At 45.9% G+C, this 21,220-nt stretch overlaps 1 protein-coding gene across 1 annotated transcript; it reads left to right on the top strand.

The window, feature by feature from the left end:
- Window positions 1–20,371: 20,371 nt before the first annotated feature.
- On the top strand, window positions 20,372–20,905 carry LOC311223202 (ubiquitin-conjugating enzyme E2Q-like protein 1; the record flags this gene model as incomplete). Its single annotated transcript, XM_084307963.1, is given in 3 exon segments — window positions 20,372–20,675; window positions 20,678–20,696; window positions 20,698–20,905. Coding segments are annotated over 3 exon segments (480 nt in total). The 5' UTR covers window positions 20,372–20,422.
- Window positions 20,906–21,220: the final 315 nt, after the last annotated feature.

Below are 21,220 nucleotides of genomic sequence, written 5' to 3'. Positions count from 1 at the left end.
CTTGTGGCAGCAGATCGAGGAGAAGCGTGCAAGGTTGGCTATCGAGCCGGCTCACACACAGGTGAGCCCTGTGTCATCAGGCATTGTTGCTAGTGTTAGTAATGCTGGTTTGTTTTGTTACACAACCGTGTTGTGTGTCGGCGCCAGGGGCGGGATGGTTTGGTGAACGTTTCACTGCAGTGGACGGGTTCCAAGCGGTCCTGGAAGCGTGCTGCTAAACAACTAATGCTAACGCTACATGCTAATGCTATATGCTAACACTACTGCTACGCTGTTCTAATGTCTCCGCCGTGGGATGTTGCCGCTTTTCCCTCCTCTTGCCCAGTTAATCAATGAAGGTCAGTTGGTAGCTAATGTGGGGGTTTTGCTGAGTCCTATTTTAGGGTGTGCCGTGGCTAGGTAGCCTAGCCAGGTAGCGTTAATCCTGTGCCCCGGCGGGGTTTGAACGGTGTTCCCACCCGGAAGCCGATGCTTGAGGCTCGGCGGGTGGCAGTAGAGTTATACTACTGCAGGATGGTATTTAACGGTGGCCCGTTTTGTAGCTCAGCTGACTGTTTTCTGTCCATAGTAGCGTTGAACGCTATGCTATAGTGGGCTACTGTTTTGTTCTGTCTCTCTGCTACGAGAATGTCTGTCTATGCTACAGTTTTCTCTCCTCTCAACCATTCATGCTGACGGTCAATCGGTGTCTATTGGGGGAGTAGTGCAGGGGGGGCTTTGTTTACCTTATGGGTAAATGGGCTAAGGTCTGGGGCTGGTGTGCTGTTGTGAATATTATGAATGAATGCGGGACTGGTTCTTTCTGGTCCGCCTCCCCTTAACGTTGTGCTCATTCTACAGTTTTTTCGTGGTGTTAGTTCTTTTATTCATTAAACCCCTTCATGGTGCACACCACAGTGGAGGTTGCTGTTTGCAACCACCACTGGTGCTCCGTGTTAACATCAGTCTTTTGCTTTTGACATATTGAAACATTGCCCCGCCCGGCCGACGCCATGAGGTGGGTCGGCCTGGCGAGTGGCTGGTGGGCTGCTAAAGCCTGTACCGCCACGGTATGGAATTGGCAGCGATTAGTAACTGTGTTAGAATTGCTGTTTTTTCTATCAAAAAAAATGGTGTCTGGTGGCGGGGCCATGAGGGCCAGCCAACTCTAACACACGAGGTTGTTGACGTTATTAGCTTTGACCTAGCCGCAAGCTATAACCGCTCAGGGTAAAATCCCTCTCCGCAGAGGATTTTGGTCTTCTGCTGGAGCGCGGGCGGTATTGTCCTAGGCCCCACACCGCCTCACACCGCGCAGTCAGAAGAAGAGAGAGCACGGCCTCGTCAGCGGCGATGACGAGGCCCTCGACAGGCGGCCATGTTTTCCCCCGCCAGAGGTATCCTGGGCGTTGAGTCGACAGGTGTCCACAAGGCCAGGTATCATGTTGGTGCCTCCCACTCCTGAAAGATTGGCAGTGGTCTCGCAGGCTCGCGTGATTCGGGTGGTAGTAATATCACTGCAGGGCTACGGTGTGTAGGAACCCATGGGGTCCTCATGCCTTGCGACCCGACTCCACGGAACGCTCTGCTCGCAAGGGTCCAGGGTTGGCTACGCACAGCGGGTGGGACCGGGCCGCCTATCTACAGTTCCTGGCGGACCTGCGCCACATGGCGGCGGGTGCGTTGGGAATGTCATCACATATGACTACGGCAGTACCATATGTCGAGGTGGATGGAGAGAACGCTGAGGCGGGGACTTGTGTTTACACAACCCCACCTGTTTTCAGGTTTGGTACAGACCCTATTGTCAGGGTCACCAGCAGTGACAGCTCTGGTCAACGAGATCCAATCTCTGTGGACGAAGCAAGCCATCGTTGTGGCGTTCTCCTCCCGGTGTTCTCTGGTGCCTGAGAAATCGGGAGGGGGGGGGGTGTCAGGTTGGGAAGGTTCAGCATTTTTTGGATCGTCTCCTACCTGTTGAACACTGTCAGGTGGGGGTCTGGTTCTCCTCCATAGACCTGTAGGATGCGTATTCGCATCTCCGATCTTCCATCCTAGGGCTTACCTACGTTTCCTCTGCAGGGTTATCGTATGAGTACCAGAGGCTGCCGTTCGGTTTTCTCTGGCTCCCCGCATATTCACCAAGTGCGTGGAGGCCGCACTGGGGCCTCTGCGTCGTCAGGGGTTACAAAGTGTGTTCTGCCCTGACGACGTTCTGGTCCTTCGCGGTCAAGGTGGATCGTCGGGTCTCGTACCAGGCAGGTCCCTACCAGCCTGGGGTTTGCTGTAGACTGGAAGTAGAGTACTCCTCTTCCCAGTCAACGGTTGGAGTGCTATGGGCATCCCTCTCAGAGCGTGTTGTCGACACGCTCGGGAGGTTCCGTCTGAGGACGGTTACGGCGCTGTCTCACGTCACGTTTTTCACCGACGCCTCCCTCACTGGAGACGCGTCGGGCCAACGCAGTAGGGGGCAGCTGGCAAACCATGCTGCCCGGTCTGCGCTACGTTCAATGTGTTGGTATTGAAAGCGGTCCTTCTGGTCCTCAAATGGTGTTGATCAGGACGGACAATACGACGTCAGTGTCGTATGTCGACAGACAGGGAGGAGTACGCTCCCCCCGTCTGCACCAGGCGGCGGGCGGCTGGCTATGGGCGTCCTCCATCTGCGCGGCCTGAGGGCTCCCCACATCCCCGGCAGGGTGAATGTGGGTACAGGTGTACTGTCGCGGGGCGGTCCTCATCCTGACGGGTGGGGATTACGTCCGGACATAGCCAGGCAGGTCTGGGACCGATGCCGTGCCGCCTGGGATTCTTTCCCCATACATCTGTTAGGTCAGTTGTTGGGACGGGTACGCCACTGTCGTGCTTACGCGGGCAGATGGCGTATGTTCCAAGAGTGGTGTAAGGCGGGGGGCAGGGACCGGTGTCCTGCCCCCTGGATACTGTCCTTGTTACCTCCAGTCTCTCCTTGATAGACTGTCGGCTTCGACGGTGAGGCTATATGCAGCAGCTATATCCTCTTATCATGACGGATTTGAGAGTGATGTTTTGCTCAGCCACCCTCTTGTGAAGCGTTTCCTGCTTGGCGCCTGACGCGTTAAGCCGGTAAAATGCTCTTTGGCTCCGAGTTGGGATCTTCAATTGGTCCTCAGTCGGTTGTCCTTGGCCCCGTTTGAGCCTCTTGAGCAAGCGCTGTTGGAACAGCTGTCGTTCATGACCGCGTTCTTGCAGGCCGTCACCTCCGCTGAACGCGTGGGTGTGCTTTGTGCTCTCTCGGTACGACCAGAGTGCCTGTCTTTCGTTCCGATTGCGGTGCCACTCTGCGGCCTAATCCTGCCTTCGTGCCTATATATATCCGGAGTTCCTTCCGCTCCAGGGATATTGTGGTTCAGGCGTTTCATCCGCCTCCTCACGCTAGTGAGTTAGATGCGGGCCTTCACCTGTCATTTCCGGTCCGTGCTTTGGGAATTTACCTCAGCCGTACTCAGGACCTCAGGGTCACCGATCAGCTTTTTGTCTGTCACGGTGGTTCTCGTGCCGGTAAGGCACTATCGAAACAGCGCCTGTCCCATTGGTTGTGCGAGGGCATTGCCCTCTGCTACACGTTGGCCGGGCTGGATCCCCCTGGGGGCGTCAGGGCGCACTCCACTCGTGGGGTGGCAGCCTCTGCCGCTCTGCTGGGTGGGGCCTCGGTGGAGGACATCTGTGCTGCAGCTTCATGGTCCTCCCCGGGCCCCTTTGTAAGGTTTTACCTCATGGACATGACAGGGGGTTCTGTCTCCCAGGCGGTTCTGGGGTCTGTGGCCTTTCCTGCTTCCCGTCCTTTGGTAGGGTAGCAGGAGTGTGTGGGTATGGGCCACAGTGTGTTAGGTCACACGTGGTTCCGCCTGTGCTGTGTGTTCAAGGGGTTCTAGTTCCCTCTTGCTCGCACACGGGTGGAGTTGACTGCGCCCCCCCCTTCATTAGGAAGGATGGGGTGACGGGACTCCCCAACCCCTTGATGTGGGCTTACGGGTCCTCAGGGGGTACATCTGTCTGACCTTGCGTCCGCTCTACCCCATATCTCGATAGGCTTAAGAGCGGGACGCGATGGCCAAGTACGATAATATAACGAGTTATATGAGTACTGGCTAAGCGTCCCGCTCTTAGGCGGCCCTGAGTTCCCTTGAGGAATCTTTTCCTGGAAACAGGTTTTTTGGCGAGGAAGAGTGTTTGGTGACCATGCCTAGTATCTTATAGAGTACGCCTCTATAGGGGCGGGGCCCGGCAGGTGATGGGCGTATTTGTTTTTTCGTTGATGGTGTACAATAGGTACATGAGATGAGGTATATCTCGATAGGCTTAAGAGCGGGACGCTTAGCCAGTACTCATATAATCGTTTTGGGGCATAGCAGCTGAAAGCACTGATCACAACATGTTAGGTTACCACTTGTAACTCTGCTGTGGACACTGAGCACCCGGCTCCAGCAGCAGGCACATGCACTCATAGAGCCCAGAGGGTGCTCGAGCACCTGCCCTGTTGTGCCTCATAAAAAAGTGCCCTTTTTACTCCAATTTTCTTTACAATTTTTTTAAAGATTTGTATATATATAGAGAGAGAGTGATCTGCAATCTGCTTTAATTGGGGGTGCAATTCCTAACAGGCTCAACCATATGGATAAAAGTACCCATATTATGTGTACTATTATGTGTACATTACGTACAGAACTTGTAAGTCACTTTGGATAAAAGAGTCAGCTAAATGACTAAATGTTAAATGTATGTGCATTACACAAACTAAAAAAAGATATTACATTACATTACACAAACTAAAAACAGATATTACATTACATTATTAACCGCTTCCGCCCGTGCGGTCCGGGGCGGGACCGCAAATGATATCATGTCATAAATCAAGCTCTGCAGACTGTCCGACATAATTATCTTTTTTTTTTCAAATGTATTCAAGAATAAACATCATAACCATGTCACAACAGCAGTTATAATGTATATTTTCATCAATACGTTTGTTTACCAATAGGTTAAAGTGTTATTAGTGAGATTTTAGTTTTTGAAATGTGTTTGTTGTGGTCGCGGAGATCCACCATTTTGAATAAGCGGCCCATGCTGAATGATGGAAAATGTTGTCATTTTGAGAAGAGGACATCCAGAGCTTTCAATGAGCGTTGGCATTTTTCAAAACGACACTTCCCAAAGGCCTCTAGCTTTCGGAAAGCAAATGACTTCCTGATTAATATTTTTAATTTTTCTTATTACTCTGGATTATATACCACAAAACTGAACGTTATTGGCATATATTGGAGCGCAGTTAGTTTGTCTCCCCTATTTTGAGCATTTAGCAACCATCCGATTAAAAATCTGTTTCAAAATTGCGGAGCTCTGGCAAGAATAAGAAACCTACTGTACATACAGTAGATTTCATTATCTGTTCTTATGCACGCCTGATAAGATTTGGCCCAATCCATAAATGTGTGAATTGGCTATAATAAAGTAATTTATGGGCCTGCTATTCTGTATTCTATAATAATATTTCAAATAGCATTGGTCTGGATGGGATAATTCAGTACTGTATCTACAAAACCTTCTGTTTATTCATCTTCCCTTTATTCATTTCCTTAGATGTACAGGTGATCTCAAGAAGGTACTGAACGAGCTCATTGGCAGTTTTTCATGTCTATAGGGCAAAGAAAACTTTTTAATTTGTTTTACCTACTTTCTATAGAAGCATCTAAGAATGAAGTTCTATAGAAAGTAGGTCTGCATCCCCTTAACAATTGTGTGTATTGAGCCGTACTGTATTGTACCCATTCTGCATCTGGTAATAAAATTTTCAATCAATCAATTAATCATTCCAATAACAACCACTAACTTCATAATTAAAAACTAAAGAAAAGTTGGATGTGTTAGTTGGTTGGATGTCTTAGTTGAAAGGCAGTTGGATGTGTTAGTTGGTTGGATGTCTTAGTTGAAAGACAGTTGGATGTGTTAGTTGGTTGGATGTCTTAGTTGAAAGACAGTTGGATGTGTTAGTTGGTTGGATGTCTTAGTTGAAAGGCAGTTGGATTCCAATAACACACAGTTGGATGTGTTAGTTGGTTGGATGCACTTCCGAGCTGCTTCAACATGGAGGCAATTTCTCTTTTTTGTTGTTGTGGGAACTACTTTTTCTGGCGGATGGTTTTTTCAATACATCTTCGATTAATGTGTGTTTATTGTATAGCAATAAGGTTGGATGAATGTGGCAGTTGTATAAAAGCATTACACCACTTGCAGTCGTGATTTGTGAACAATAAACCATGCCTAGGGGGGTCTAACGACCACCCCTAGGCATGGTTTATTGTTCACAAACCACTCCTGCGTGTGATGTAATGCTTAAGTATTTTAGGTGGATTTTCAGAAAATAGAGAGACTTTATGCTGTGTAGCCAGCCTATATGCTTCGTCATCTGAAGGATCCGATTGCAGTTTCAATGCATACGTGTTGAATTGTTTAAAAAAAAAACTGAATGGATCCCAACCCATGGTTTCTATGTACATCACCAGCTATCACCGTTGTCCAGATAATGATGAGTCAGAAGTAACATACCCATAGAGGCTCCATTCAAAACTGAACTAATCCCATGCAGTTGCCATGAAACTACTCAGCGGCTCAGGATGATTTAATCACCATTGTGTGTGTGTGTGTGTGTGTGTGTGTGTGTGTGTGTGTGTGTGTGTGTGTGTGTGTGTGTGTGTGTGTGTGTGTGTGTGTGTGTGTGTGTGTGTGTGTGTGTGTGTGTGTGTGTGTGTGTGTGTCAGGGGCGGGGCTAGGGGGTGGCTACTTGGGCTCAAGCCCCGAATGTATTCTGAAAAGCCCAGAATCTATTTATAAAAAAAGAAAAAAGAAAAAATTACAATTCATCATTGTTACATGAAAATATGTTTGCACCAGATTTAACAGAGGCTAATTTCCATCTGTGGTCTATCCAGCTGCTAACTGTATTTGAGTGAGTTAAGTCTTGGTGTTATGGTAGACTCAGACCTAAGCTTTAAATCACAATCAACAAGTTGACAAAAACGTAATTCTTCCACCTTAAAAACATAGCTAAAGTACGGCCATTTATAAATCAAAAGGACGCTGAAAACCAGATCCATGCCTTTATCTCAAGCCAACTCGACTACTGTAATGCACTCCTTACCGGCCTCCCGAAAAAATACGATGATAACTATTTTATTGCAATGCACTATTGTATTATTTTATTCTATTTTACTAACTATTTTATTGCACTGCACTATTTTACTTTGTATCAGTGAATCATAGACGCCTGGCCATAAGAGCATTCGGAGCATCTCTGCTCTCCCACTATTGAACTTGGGGGAGCAAAGGTATGATCTTGCTCCACCACTTTTTGATTATATGAAAAATATAATATATCCCCCCCCCAATATATAAATCTAACCATAACTACGTTATGGTTAACTGAGTTTTATAGTGAAAAGAGCAGCTTTATTGGTCAAGATTGAAGGCTCTATATTGCAGGAAATTGCACGTACAGGTTCATTAAATTAAAAATAAATCTGCCGTGGAAGGGGTCGTGCCTGACCCCCTCCAAACCATCCCTTTCCTGCCCAAATTTTTATTTTTTTAAATTAAAAAATAAAAAATAAACAAAAATATTAAATAAAAAGAAAATTTAAAATAAAGGGCACCTATCTGGGCTAAGCCCCGGATCTCCTACAATCCTAAATCCGCCCCTGGTGTGTGTGTGTGTGTGTGTGTGTGTGTGTGTGTGTGTGTGTGTGTGTGTGTGTGTGTGTGTGTGTGTGTGTGTGTGTGTGTGTGTGTGTGTGTGTGTGTGTGTGTGTGTGTGTGTGTGTGTGTGTGTGTGTGTGTGCGTGCGTGCGTGCGTGTGTGACACGAGAGAGAGAGAGAGAGAGAGAGAGAGAGAGAGAGAGAGAGAGAGAGAGAGAGAGAGAGAGAGAGAGAGAGAGAGAGAGAGAGAGAGAGAGAGAGAAATACTCGGAAAGCGGCTGGCCCAGATGGGATAACAGGACGAATACTGAAGTCATGTGCAAACCAGCTGGCCCCAGTATTTACATCTATATTCAATCTATCCCTGGCTGAGTCCATGGTCCCTGCCTGCTTCAAAATGTCCACTATAATCTCTGTGCCAAAAAACTCCTCTCCAACAGGCCTTAATGACTACAGACCGGTGGCACTCACCTCTGTGGTCATGAAATGCTTTGAGAGGCTGGTCAAGGATTACATTTGTGCCTCCCTCCCCAGTAACATGGACCCACTGCAGTTTGCATACAGGACAAACAGGTCCACAGACGATGCGGTCTCCCAAGTACTGCACAACACACTATCTCACCTTGAGAGTCAGAAGGGGGGCTATGTGAGATTGCTGTTCATTGACTATAGTTCAGCTTTCAACACCATAGTCCCCACCAGACTGGTTGACAAGCTGATTGATCTGGGTCTGAGCTCTGCCATGAGCCCCTGGATCCTGGACTTTCTAAGTGACAGGCCCCAGGCGGTCAGGGTGGGGGGTCATACCTCCAGCAAAATCACCCTGAGTATCGGGTCCCCCCAGGGCTGCGTTCAGAGCCCCCTGCTGTATTCATTGTACACACATGACTGTGTGGCCAGGTTTAGCTCCAACTCCATAGTGAAGTTTGCGGACGACACGGTGGTGGTGGGGCTGATCTCTAACAATGACGAGAAGGCCTATCGGGAGGAGGTTGATGAACTGGCACGCTGGTGCCGGGATAACAGCCTACTCCTGAACATTGGTAAAACCAAAGAGATGATCGTGGATTTTAGGAGAATACAGCAGGGGACACACATGCCGCTGTGGATAAACTGGGCTATCGTGGACAGGGTGAGCAGTTTCAAGTACCTGGGAGTCCACATCACAGAGGACCTGACATGGTTTACACACAGATTCTGTGGTGAAAAAAGTGTGCCTCTATCACCTGAGACAGCTAAGGAAGTTCAGAGTATCTGGGAAGATACTCCACTCCTTCTACTCCGGGGCTGTAGAGAGCATTCTGACTGGAAACATCACTGCCTGGTTTGGAAACAGCACGGCACAGGACAGGAAGGCACTCCAGAGAGTGGTATGCTCAGCTGAGCGTACTATCGGTATTGCACTACCACCCCTGCAGGACTTAAAAGGATAACAGGAGGTGCAAATCGAGAGCCTGCAGAATCATGAAAGACCCTCACCACCCCAACAACAGCCTGTTTAAGCTGCTGCGGTCAGGCAAGCGCCTACAGTCACACGCTGCAAGAACAGAGAGACTCCGACTCAGCTTCTTCCCCCAGGCCATCAGAACACTGAACACTGAACTCCCCACTCACAAATACACATGAGCACACACAGACACACACACACGCACGCACGCACGCACGCACACACACACACACACACACACACACACACACACACACACACACACACACACACACACACACACACACACACACACACACACACACACACACACACACACACACACACACACACACACACACACACACACACACACGCACACATACAACACACACACACACACACACACACACACATACCACTCATGCGGCAACCGCTAAAACAATCACTTTAAACAAAATGTCACTTTAAAAAATAGAATCTTTAGAATCACTTTAAAGGTGTCATGCAGTGCTATTCCTAGCACTATTTGGGCAACTTTACACACTTCCTGTGAGTCTATGTAACACATGTGTAATTTTTATTCCAAAAATAACCATTGTTTTATATTTCTAATCTTGTACTCAAAACCAGCATTTTTCAGCCTCATGAAAGCAGGCTATTATTGGCTTGGCTCCACCCACACTTTGAGTGACAGCCACCCACCAAATAGCTCCGCCCATCTCCCCGTCATTCCATCCAGGTAGAGGTCTGAGGTCTTAGGTTTCAGGTTTTTATTTCGACACGCAAAAACATATACCGATTTTACTAACTAATACAACATGGATGTACATTATGTTTGGGATCCAGAGAGCGACCCACAGTTTGATCCCGAAGAAGAAGAAGAAGGCGATTTGCTACAGCGAGGCTTACATTACATCGTTTCCGATTGGTAAGTTGATTAATTGCACTATTAGTTACTTACTGTTATATAATAGTTGTGTACTTCTGTCGCGCGCGGCCCGTCGAAAACACACACTCACTAACGTTAGATTGTACTGACACTAACCCCCAAACAACAGCGATCGAGGCTTACGTTACATCGTTTCCGATTGGTAAGTTGATTAATTGCACTATTAGTTACTTACTGTTATATAATAGTTGTGTACTTCTGTCGCGTGCGGCCCGTCGAAAACACACACTCACTAACGTTAGATTGTACTGACACTAACCCCCAAACAACAGCGATCGAGGCTTACATTACATCGTTTCCGATTGGTAAGTTGATTAATTGCACTATTAGTTACTTACTGTTATATAATAGTTGTGTACTTCTGTCTCGCGCGCGCCCGTCGAAAACACACACTCACTAACGTTAGATTGTACTGACTGACACTAACTGTACTTGACGATTGAAATTGGGGGACCCTGATGTAAACAAGACGAAAGTCTTTCTCTGGCCTCCATCATAACAGTTGTTGGTATTGAGCAATACTGTAGCAATAGAAATATAGTATGTCATAAATATAGAGATGTAGCAGTACTGTCTATCTATATGTTACCATGACGATTGAAATTGGGGGACCCTGATGTAAACAAGACGAAAGTCTTTCTCTGGCCTCCATCATAACAGTTGTTGGTATTGAGCAATACTGTAGCAATAGAAATATAGTATGTCATAAATATAGAGATGTAGCAGTACTGTCTATCTATATGTTACCATGACGATTGAAATTGGGGGACCCTGATGTAAACAAGACGAAAGTCTTTCTCTGGCCTCCATCATAACAGTTGTTGGTATTGAGCAATACTGTAGCAATAGAAATATAGTATGTCATAAATATAGAGATGTAGCAGTACTGTCTATCTATATGTTACCATGACGATTGAAATTGGGGGACCCTGATGTAAACAAGACGAAAGTCTTTCTCTGGCCTCCATTGATTGATAATTTCATTCACCCTCAAATCTACTAGGTGCACGTGCGGAAATTGTGAACGGATGCCAACAGAGACTGAGAATGTATGCTGCATGGAAGTTCCACAGGTAAAGTAGTAACACAAACTTGCATCTTGGTAGCACTGAAAACCATGCATATGGCTAACGATTTAATTTTCTATATATATAGGTCAGACGTCGAATTAACCAGGAACCAACTGGACTACTGTGCATGGTTGATCATCCGGGATTGGATCCAGTGTGCTTCAACCCCTATACCATCCAAATGGCAACTAATATCTACAAGGCAGATTTTGGCCGGATACCAGAAAGCGGAATCAATAAGTAAATAATATTTATTACAGATTTATATATTTTTTTACAGGTGTTTCTCCATCTTGCATCTCTCAGACTATACTAATCTTTCTTGCAAACACAATCTAATCCTTATTGCACATCACATATAATCAATGCTTGCTACTGTCCAATGACATGACATGACAAATGGTTATTTCCCAGCTTTTTTTTTATTTTATTTGTGCATAAATATAATACTTGATTTTCTTCAGCCGTTTCAGATATATCGCGTACAGATGCTTTGTCGCGTGGTGCTTCGGCTACTTAGGCCGCAGAGTGAGGGTAGTAATCCCATCCTGTGTAGTGGTTCGAATCCGCACAGAATTTCCGGATGCTGATGGTGTCTATACTGGCTTCAGACCGGTACAGGATTGAAGCGTGACACATAGCTGGAAACCGCTTCTTCCATGGAAGGCCTGTCGAACTGTGCGCACAAATGTTCTGGGATGGCAATCGCCTCTACCACCTGGATATATTGTTGGGGGTCACGAAGGACGAAGTCAAACAGTAGCTCCATTAGCTGGTTGACATAGTCTGTAAATGAGAAATTGTTATTTGTTTTGTCATGTTAAAAAGGTTATTATTTATTCAATTTATTGTATTCCACTGTAAGTGGAAATATTTGTCTATTTATATAGGTCATGTGTGTGCAATAATAAATGTTGATATTTTTACTTACTGACTGTCGCTGGGATTTTCCTTGGTTTTATTGTGTGTCCACCTTTTTTGGCCTTTGGAAAACTCATCTTGTACGCCAGCTCTCCAGAAGCGTTTATGGCTTGCTGGCGATTTGAGTTTTCATTGAAATGCATGGCAGCTAGGTATAGTCTGAAAGGAAAATTTCAATAAGCACAAGCAATATATTTGTAGTTGATCTGAGGTTATCTAATGCAACATAATGAGTTATTTGACAAATCAGGAGTCCATAATTAGTCATTTGTACACAATATAAAATACCTGCAAAGCATTCCTATGTACGAAAAAAACACGTTTTTTGGGGCAAAACGTAAAATCACACTGTGATAGGACTCCAATGAAGACGTTTGATGGTGTGGACTCAATTTGGCGACATCTTTGATGATCCTTGTGTTTAGCAAAACCTTCTCGAGCTGGTGGGCCGGTTTTGAGTCTAAAGTAAAAAAGAAATTGCATTCAGATATTTCATTAGAGTATATTACAGTAGATTAGAATTATTCAAGCAAGTATACATTTGTAAATCACACCAATCTAGAATGAGGACATAAATAAATATGTTGAGTATATATTCATGATGAAAGACAGACAGACATACCAGGTTTAACCCACTTGCTACTATCTCTTGATACACGGTCAGCATGAAGACAACGCGGATAGAGTGGTTCTTCGTCGTGTTCATGTACATTCATCATGTGATTGAGACAAGACTTCCACCTAGCAACCCTCTCATCGGCAGACTTCGACGTGGCAGCTGTCCAGTAGAGGTGGTTAGAAATGTGCGGGCGCCACTTTTTTATGACCTTGCAGTCTTTCGCCTGTGCAATTTTGTCAAGCTTCTTAGACAGACCTTGAATTACATAACATAACATAACATTACATAACAGTCGTATGACATACATGACATACAGATAGACAGTACTGCTACATCTACATTTTTTTACATACCAGATTTGCTATTACAGTACTGGTTGGGTGGGTGGGGGGGGGGGGGTGGTTGGTAGGAGGGGTGGAATTGCTCCCTCCCGATGAGCTGGTTTGCACCTTGCATGGCTGCCTCTGCCGTGAATGTGTGAGTGAATGGGTGGGTGAAAAAAGTGAGGAACAAATTGTAAAGCGCTTTGGATAAAAGCGTTATATAAATGCACCATTTACCATTTACAAACTTGATTGACTGGTTGGAGTACTGCTACATCTATACATTTTTTGACATACCAGATTTGCAATTACAGTACTGGTTGGGTGGGTGGGGGGGGGGGGGGTTGGTAGGAGGGGTGGAATTGCTCCCTCCCGATGAGCTGGTTTGCACCTTGCATGGCTGCCTCTGCCGTGAATGTGTGAGTGAATGGGTGGGTGAAAAAAGTGAGGAACAAATTGTAAAGCGCTTTGGATAAAAGCGTTATATAAATGCACCATTTACCATTTACAAACTTGATTGACTGGTTGGAGTACTGCTACATCTATACATTTTTTGACATACCAGATTTGCAATTACAGTACTGGTTGGGTGGGTGGGGGGGGGGGGGGGGGGGGGGTTGGTAGGAGGGGTGGAATTGCTCCCTCCCGATGAGCTGGTTTGCACCTTGCATGGCTGCCTCTGCCGTGAATGTGTGAGTGAATGGGTGGGTGAAAAAAGTGAGGAACAAATTGTAAAGCGCTTTGGATAAAAGCGTTATATAAATGCACCATTTACCATTTACAAACTTGATTGACTGGTTGGAGTACTGCTACATCTATAAATTTTTTGACATACCAGATTTGCAATTACAGTACTGGTTGGGTGGGTGGGGGGGGGTTGGTAGGAGGGGTGGGATTGAATGTGGGATGCCTTTCGACATACCTTTGGCCACGTGCCACACATCGTAGAAGTGTTTGATGTCGTGATCTCTCAGGTACTTTTGGATCTGCGGGTGACGGTCTGTGACAATACAGTCCAAGGTCACGGATTTGGCGTCCAGAAGAGCGAGGCTTCTCCTCAAGCCCTCTAGTTCCATATGGTAGCTGCCTCCCACCTCATTGCTCTGGAACAAGGAAGGGAAGAGCAATGAAATAGCCTTTTCAAAATTCCACAATTAACATTTCCTAACCCCCGCTCACACACACAGCCAGCCAGACCACTTCACACCCTGCTCACACACACAGCCAGCCAGACCACTTCACACCTACAGCGATTCAAGATTCAAGACCGAGAGCTTTGTGTTCGTTTGAGCACAATGAAGGGTGCAGTGTCTCTTCAGACTTGTTAATTACCTGAATTAGTTGGACGTCTATGACATGATTGGTGGCGAGTTCCATCACAGAGTAACTTCCGTACTTAGCACTGTGGCCTGTTGAAAATAATAATAACAATTTCAATCAATGTAGTGCAATATTAAAAATGTATTCATAAAGTAGGAATTTGTCATTGGGGAGCTTTTTCTAACCTGGACTATCAGCTCGCATGTCACCGCCGATTATCACGCTTTCTTTCTCGCTTAATCTGGCGAGGGTAACGTCTTGGTCCTTGGTCCACAAACTTAGAACAGCAGGTTCCAAGAACTTCTTGGCGTGTTCCCGAAACGCTCTGTACTTTATTGTGGAGACGTGTAACGCATTTAGGACCTAAAAGAATAAATGAATAACGCTTTGTTAATATGCACGTGTGAATCACAAACAAAAACATAATGTATATCTGACTTGTCAATCAAATCAATCAAATCAAATACCTTCTCCATTTGGGTGAAAGATGAGCCAGTGAAAAAAACTGCTGCAGAAAGCTGAATATTTCCAGCTGGTGTGCTGCCGATGAGAGGCTGACTCGCCCATTTACGGCTGTATTTACAACCGAGGCAAACTTGGGAGACAGCCAAGAAGGTCCCTCGCGTAGTTTTGGTGATATGACATTGAGCATCGCACACCGGACACTGTTGAAATAATTCCAGTAGACTGTCTTCGTAAACGATGTATTTCTTTTGTATTTTTACGGGCCATGGAGATGTTTGTAACAACTAACTTACGCTAGAATCGAGGGCTCGCTAATCAAAGAGTCAATGTTGAAAGTGGAATCCTTCGGCTCTGGAACATCGATCGAGCTGTCGGTCACTCCATCGTCATCAGACTCCAGTCGTGGTCTTTTACTGGGTCTAAACCCCTTCACAGGTGTTGACGTGGATGGTCCCTGTTGATTAGACCAGTATCCAGTATTTTGTGTCCCCACCGAGACCGACACGACTTTCGCCTGAACACCTATTTACAAAACATAGTTTAGTCAAACAAGGGATTTATTGATAACTTTGCTCACTCACTCACTCACTCACTGACTCACTGACTCACTCACTCACTCACTCACACACTCACACACTCACACATTGTGACCTGCTCTGGCGTAACACCAACATGGTCACCACACTAGAGCTAGCATTGTGACCTGTGTAACACCAACATGGTCACCACACTAGAGCTAGCATTGTGACCTGGTGTAACACCAACATGGTCACCACACTAGAGCTAGCATTGTGACCTGGTGTAACAGCAACATGGTCACCACACTAGAGCTAGCATTGTGACCTGGTGTAACAGCAACATGGTCACCACACTAGAGCTAGCATTGTGACCTGGTGTAACAGCAACATGGTTACCACACTAGAGCTAGCATTGTGACCTGTGTAACAACAACATGGTCACCACTAGAGCTAGCATTGTGACCTGTGTAACACCAACATGGTCACCACACTAGAGCTAGCATTGTGACCTGGTGTAACACCAACATGGTCACCACACTAGAGCTAGCATTGTGACCTGGTGTAACACCAACATGGTCACCACACTAGAGCTAGCATTGTGACCTGGTGTAACAGCAACATGGTCACCACACTAGAGCTAGCATTGTGACCTGGTGTAACAGCAACATGGTCACCACACTAGAGCTAGCATTGTGACCTGGTGTAACAGCAACATGGTCACCACACTAGAGCTAGCATTGTGACCTGTGTAACAACAACATGGTCACCACTAGAGCTAGCATTGTGACCTGTGTAACACCAACATGGTCACCACACTAGAGCTAGCATTGTGACCTGGTGTAACACCAACATGGTCACCACACTAGAGCTAGCATTGTGACCTGTGTAACACCAACATGGTCACCACACTAGAGCTAGCATTGTGACCTGCTCTGGCGTAACACCAACATGGTCACCACACTAGAGCTAGCATTGTGACCTGGTGTAACAGCAACATGGTCACCACACTAGAGCTAGCATTGTGACCTGTGTAACAACAACATGGTCACCACTAGAGCTAGCATTGTGACCTGTGTAACACCAACATGGTCACCACACTAGAGCTAGCATTGTGACCTGGTGTAACACCAACATGGTCACCACACTAGAGCTAGCATTGTGACCTGCTCTGGCGTAACACCAACATGGTCACCACACTAGAGCTAGCATTGTGACCTGGTGTAACAGCAACATAATAATTTAATAATTTAGGACCTGCTCCGAGGTCATCAATTGGCACACATGCGATGCATGCATGCGATTCGTCTCTGCGATTAACCCATCCCGTCGCCCTTCCCCCCCAAGGGCAGCCGGGAGCAGACGGGCGTCAACGTGAGCCGCGCCAGGGGACCAATCCAAGTGCTCCTGTCCGTCTTCGTCAAGGACGCCACAGCGTTAGCGATCTTGTTGTTGTGCATGTTTTTCCATTGGGTTTATCTTATCGGGGGGGAAACCCTTGCGAGCACGGGGAGAACATGCAAACTCCACACAGAAAGGCCTGGGAGATACCCCACCTGGGTAACTGGCATCATGGAAACCTGGTCCCCAAGCGGGAATCGAACCCTGGACCTTCTTGCTGTGAGGCGACAGTGTTAACCACTACACCACCGTGCCGCCATGGTCACCACACTAGAGCTAGCATTATGACCTGTGTAACAACAACATGGTCACCACTAGAGCTAGCATTGTGACCTGTGTAACGCCAACATGGGTCACCACACTAGAGCTAAATTTGATTTGCAAATACAGTACTGTTTGTGATACTGAAGGAGTCAAGAAAAGGGAGTATATACATTTGACTGTATATACTGTATATATACTGTATATTGACAACCATACTGGGTAATTTACATTGGAGGTGGGGGGGGGGGAGACACTATACAAACAATCCACATTCCTTTACAGCTTTGGGTGAAAGCGGTGGGTGAAGGGGGCCAATCTAAACAATTCTGGGTCACATTATTACACATTATTACATTACATCACACTGAGTTACAAACCTACCTTGACTCTTGACATGCGAACGAAGTGTTTTCATAGAAAGCTGTGTACCAACAGAACGAATCTTTGGGTTGTCTGTCTGGCAACTGAAGTCCCTTGAAGCAGGAGAAAGGCGTACATTGCCGCTGGAACTTGTGGTGGCCTAAGAGTTACCAAATCGTAAATCAATTACAATATAATACAAGCCACTAAATATAACGTTACCTTGTTTACCTCTCACTAGTTGTGTTCTTTTATTTAGAAGTTATGACTAGCTTGCTTCAATAGTTTTCTATAACGTTACTTTATAAAGAGCAGCAGTTACTATAACGTTAGATGGTATTTATGATAACATATCTCACACGACATATCTACTTACTATTTCTTGTGTCGGGTCGCGTATTGAAGGCACAGCTCTTTTGGTCAGAACCAACATGGAGACCACTCCAGCATCAAAAATACCTTGATTGGTGACGTCGTCGGCGGAGAAATGTGCAGTACAAACCCGAGTATTAGACGTTGCGACGGAACTTGGAGGGTCACCAAAAAGGAACTTGTTCCATTGTTGGCGAAGTTCGGCATCAACGGGGAAGCTGTGCAAAGACTTCTCGGTAGCTCTACAACCAGGAACATTACATGTTCTGCGGGGTTTGCTGCTCATCGTGAAATTGAGGCGAGTGACGGCAATTTCTGTTTCCAGGTTGTATCGGCTCCAGGTACCAAGAATGGAGGCGGGCATTAGGTAAAACCACACAGCCAATCACATCACCTTGCGCTATAAACAGCACCCTGTGACGTGCACCAGGTCGTCAAATCAACATGACCTGATTTACTAGAGGCAAACAGGGGATGGGCTGTAGCTGAGGAATTCGTCAATATAGTATTTAGGCCCAAAAACACATTGATACGAACTCCTATTACTATAATACAATGCTAGAGACTGAAAAATGACATTTATAATGCATAGCCCCTTTAAAAGAAGGAGGTACTGTATAGTTTAGATACATTAAGAGTTAACATTGTAAATTGTATATTGCATAGTAGTGTATATAAGAACCAGTTTCTCAGGAACCTAGCATGTGTTTTTGTTACCATGCATATCTTGTGTCTTATCTATTTAATTTTTTCTATGCCTATTTTATTCTATTCTATTATTGTATTTTGCACAATCAATGCGGGCATGACCACCCGCATTTCACTGTATGCCCTGGTATGTATGTGACAAATAAACCTCTTGATTCTTGATTCTTGATTATTGAGAGATTGAGAGATATTGAGAGAGAGAGAGAGAGAGAGAGAGAGAGAGAGAGAGAGAGAGAGAGAGAGAGAGAGAGAGAGAGAGAGAGAGATATTGAGAGACAGAGACAGTATTAGAGAGAGGGGGGCAGGGTTATAGAGAGAGAGAAGTCATGGAGAAGGCCATGTCTTCCGGGGTAAGTGTACAGCTGTCACTCATCAATAGCACCTGGATTTAGTCCCGCCTTCAATAATTCAGTAAATGGAGAGGAGAGATGGACTGACCCCATTAGAGCCACCTGTCCCTCACGCTCTCCTGAACCTACCCTACCATATAACACACCTGTCACCGAGCGGGACACTGGTATTTAGACTGCACCACATCCAGACCATAATATAGATCTGATAATCAAAGGGGTCTGTAGAAGGACATGGGTTCCTCAGCACAGTGGTTCTCAAAATGGGGAACTCCAGCTGTTGGTAATCGTGTCCTCCTGTGCCAACAGAACCAATACATACTAGAGACACATACATGTCATTTACCTGTAACTCTATCTCAGTGCATGATAACTGCCTTACACTGTAATCATAACTACTTCCTCAACCTATAGTCTACCCATATACTGTAGCATATATTCCTGTTTATATAACTGTACACATACCCACTCTGTGCACTGTATATACTATATATATATATCTGTATTCCATATTTATTCTTATTGGTGCCCAGTATGGCTTACTACCGTAGTATATTGATTGTTGTCTTGTATCACTGTACATTCATCAGATTAACATATTTACACAACATAACTTTGTTATATATATATATATATATATATATATATATATATATATATATATACATATATATATATATATATATATATTCCATTTATATATATATACATATATATATATATATATATATATTCCATTTAATGACTTGTACACTGTATATAAATAAAACGAAATAAAAAAATATATATATATTCTCTCCTATATCCTTTTTTATTTATTTATTTTTCAGGCTCATGATTTAATATCTATATCTATTTTCCTGAGCGTCATAGCGTCTCCTGTGCATTTCCTCATCGTTCCTTTCAGCCTCGGTCCTCTGCAGACACAACCTTACCACCTTGCAATTGGTTTGATAATGACCCAATATGCCACAGTTCCAGCACAGCTGTCTGCCGGTACCACAAACCCCGGGGGCCTCCTGCCTGCAATCGGATGGCTCTGATCCCCTTGACAAGTTTACCGGGCCCAGGTTCTGTCCTTGCTCTCGGCCATATCCTCCACGGCCTTCTCCTCTGATGTTCTCTCGACCCCCTTTCTGTCCTTGGGACCCTTGTCTGCAGTTTCTGGCCATATGACCTGTTTGGCCACAGTTTCAGCATTCTCTCGGCTGGTATCTCACAGTCCCCAACAGGCTCACATCTCTCCAGTTCCCCCCCTCTCCTTAACTCTCCCTCCCTCCCGCTAATTTCTCTATCTCTCCCTCGCTTTTTCTCCCTTTCTTGACCGCGGTAAGCACTCCGTAATATGGTCATGTACATTATGATCGACTGGAAGAGAGTGATAATAATAGGTAGTTGTCTCCGTGATACTGTAGTTGATTAATGTTACCTAAATGTCATAAGTGAATTATATAGGAACGACTCACTGAAATTGAGTATTGCGCAACTGATTTGACCAAAGAATGGAGATGGTGAAAGCGGCGAAGGAGGAACAACAAATGGCAGGAGGAGGGGTGATCGCCAGGGTGAAAGCGACCAGTGCACCCTCTGCACCGCCATCGGCACCTCACTGGCGACACTGCACCCAGGTCCGGACGCGGAGACTCATGAAAGAGCTCCAGGGAATCCGGCGGCTAGGTGACAACTTTATAACGGTGGAACTGGTCGAGGATAACCTCTTTGACTGGAATGTCAAGTTGCATCAGGTAGACGTAGACTCTGCGTTATGGCAGGACATGAAGGAAACGAACACCGAGTTCATACTGCTGAATGTCTCTTTCCCAGATAAATTCCCCTTCTCTCCGCCTTTCATGCGGGTGCTCACCCCGCGGCTGGAGAACGGCTACGTGTTAGAAGGCGGGCCATATGTATGGAGCTGTTGACCCTGCGGGTGGTCCAGCGCCTACACCGTGGAGACCATTATGAGTCAGTTTGCCGTAAGCCTCGTAATAGGACAGGGACGAATCTGCAGGAAAACTGGGAAGACCAAGAAGGCCTTCAGCCGCAAGGTAGCGGAGGCCGCTTTTAAGTCCCTGGTAAAGACCCACGACAGGTACGGCTGGACCTCCCCGCCGGTGTCTGAAGGCTGAGAGACGCCCCCTACTCCCCTACTCCCCTACTCCCCCCCTCCTGTTGTGAGTTGTAATTCCCTTTTCAGTGCCCCCCCCTTCCAAGCTTCTCACAGCCCCCTGCTTCCGCGGCGGTTGTAAATTAGATGTTGACCCGGTGTATGGACTGGTGTTAATTAGAGTGCAAGTCGTCCATTGTGCATGTGTCACTAAGGTGACAGGTGATATGACTGTGAGAAGGGAATCACTTCTCATTTTCAGCTTAGGTTTGTGCATTATTTTTGTAAGGTAGAAGTGTGTTAGTGGGGGTTGGGGGGTATTTGGAAACTGGGTTAG

Source organism: Notolepis coatsorum (genome assembly GCF_963971535.1).
Source record: "Notolepis coatsorum genome assembly, chromosome: 2".
NCBI lineage: Eukaryota > Metazoa > Chordata > Actinopteri > Aulopiformes > Paralepididae > Notolepis > Notolepis coatsorum.
Note: the sequence above shows the minus strand (reverse complement) of the source record. Positions and strands in the feature narration are given on the sequence as shown.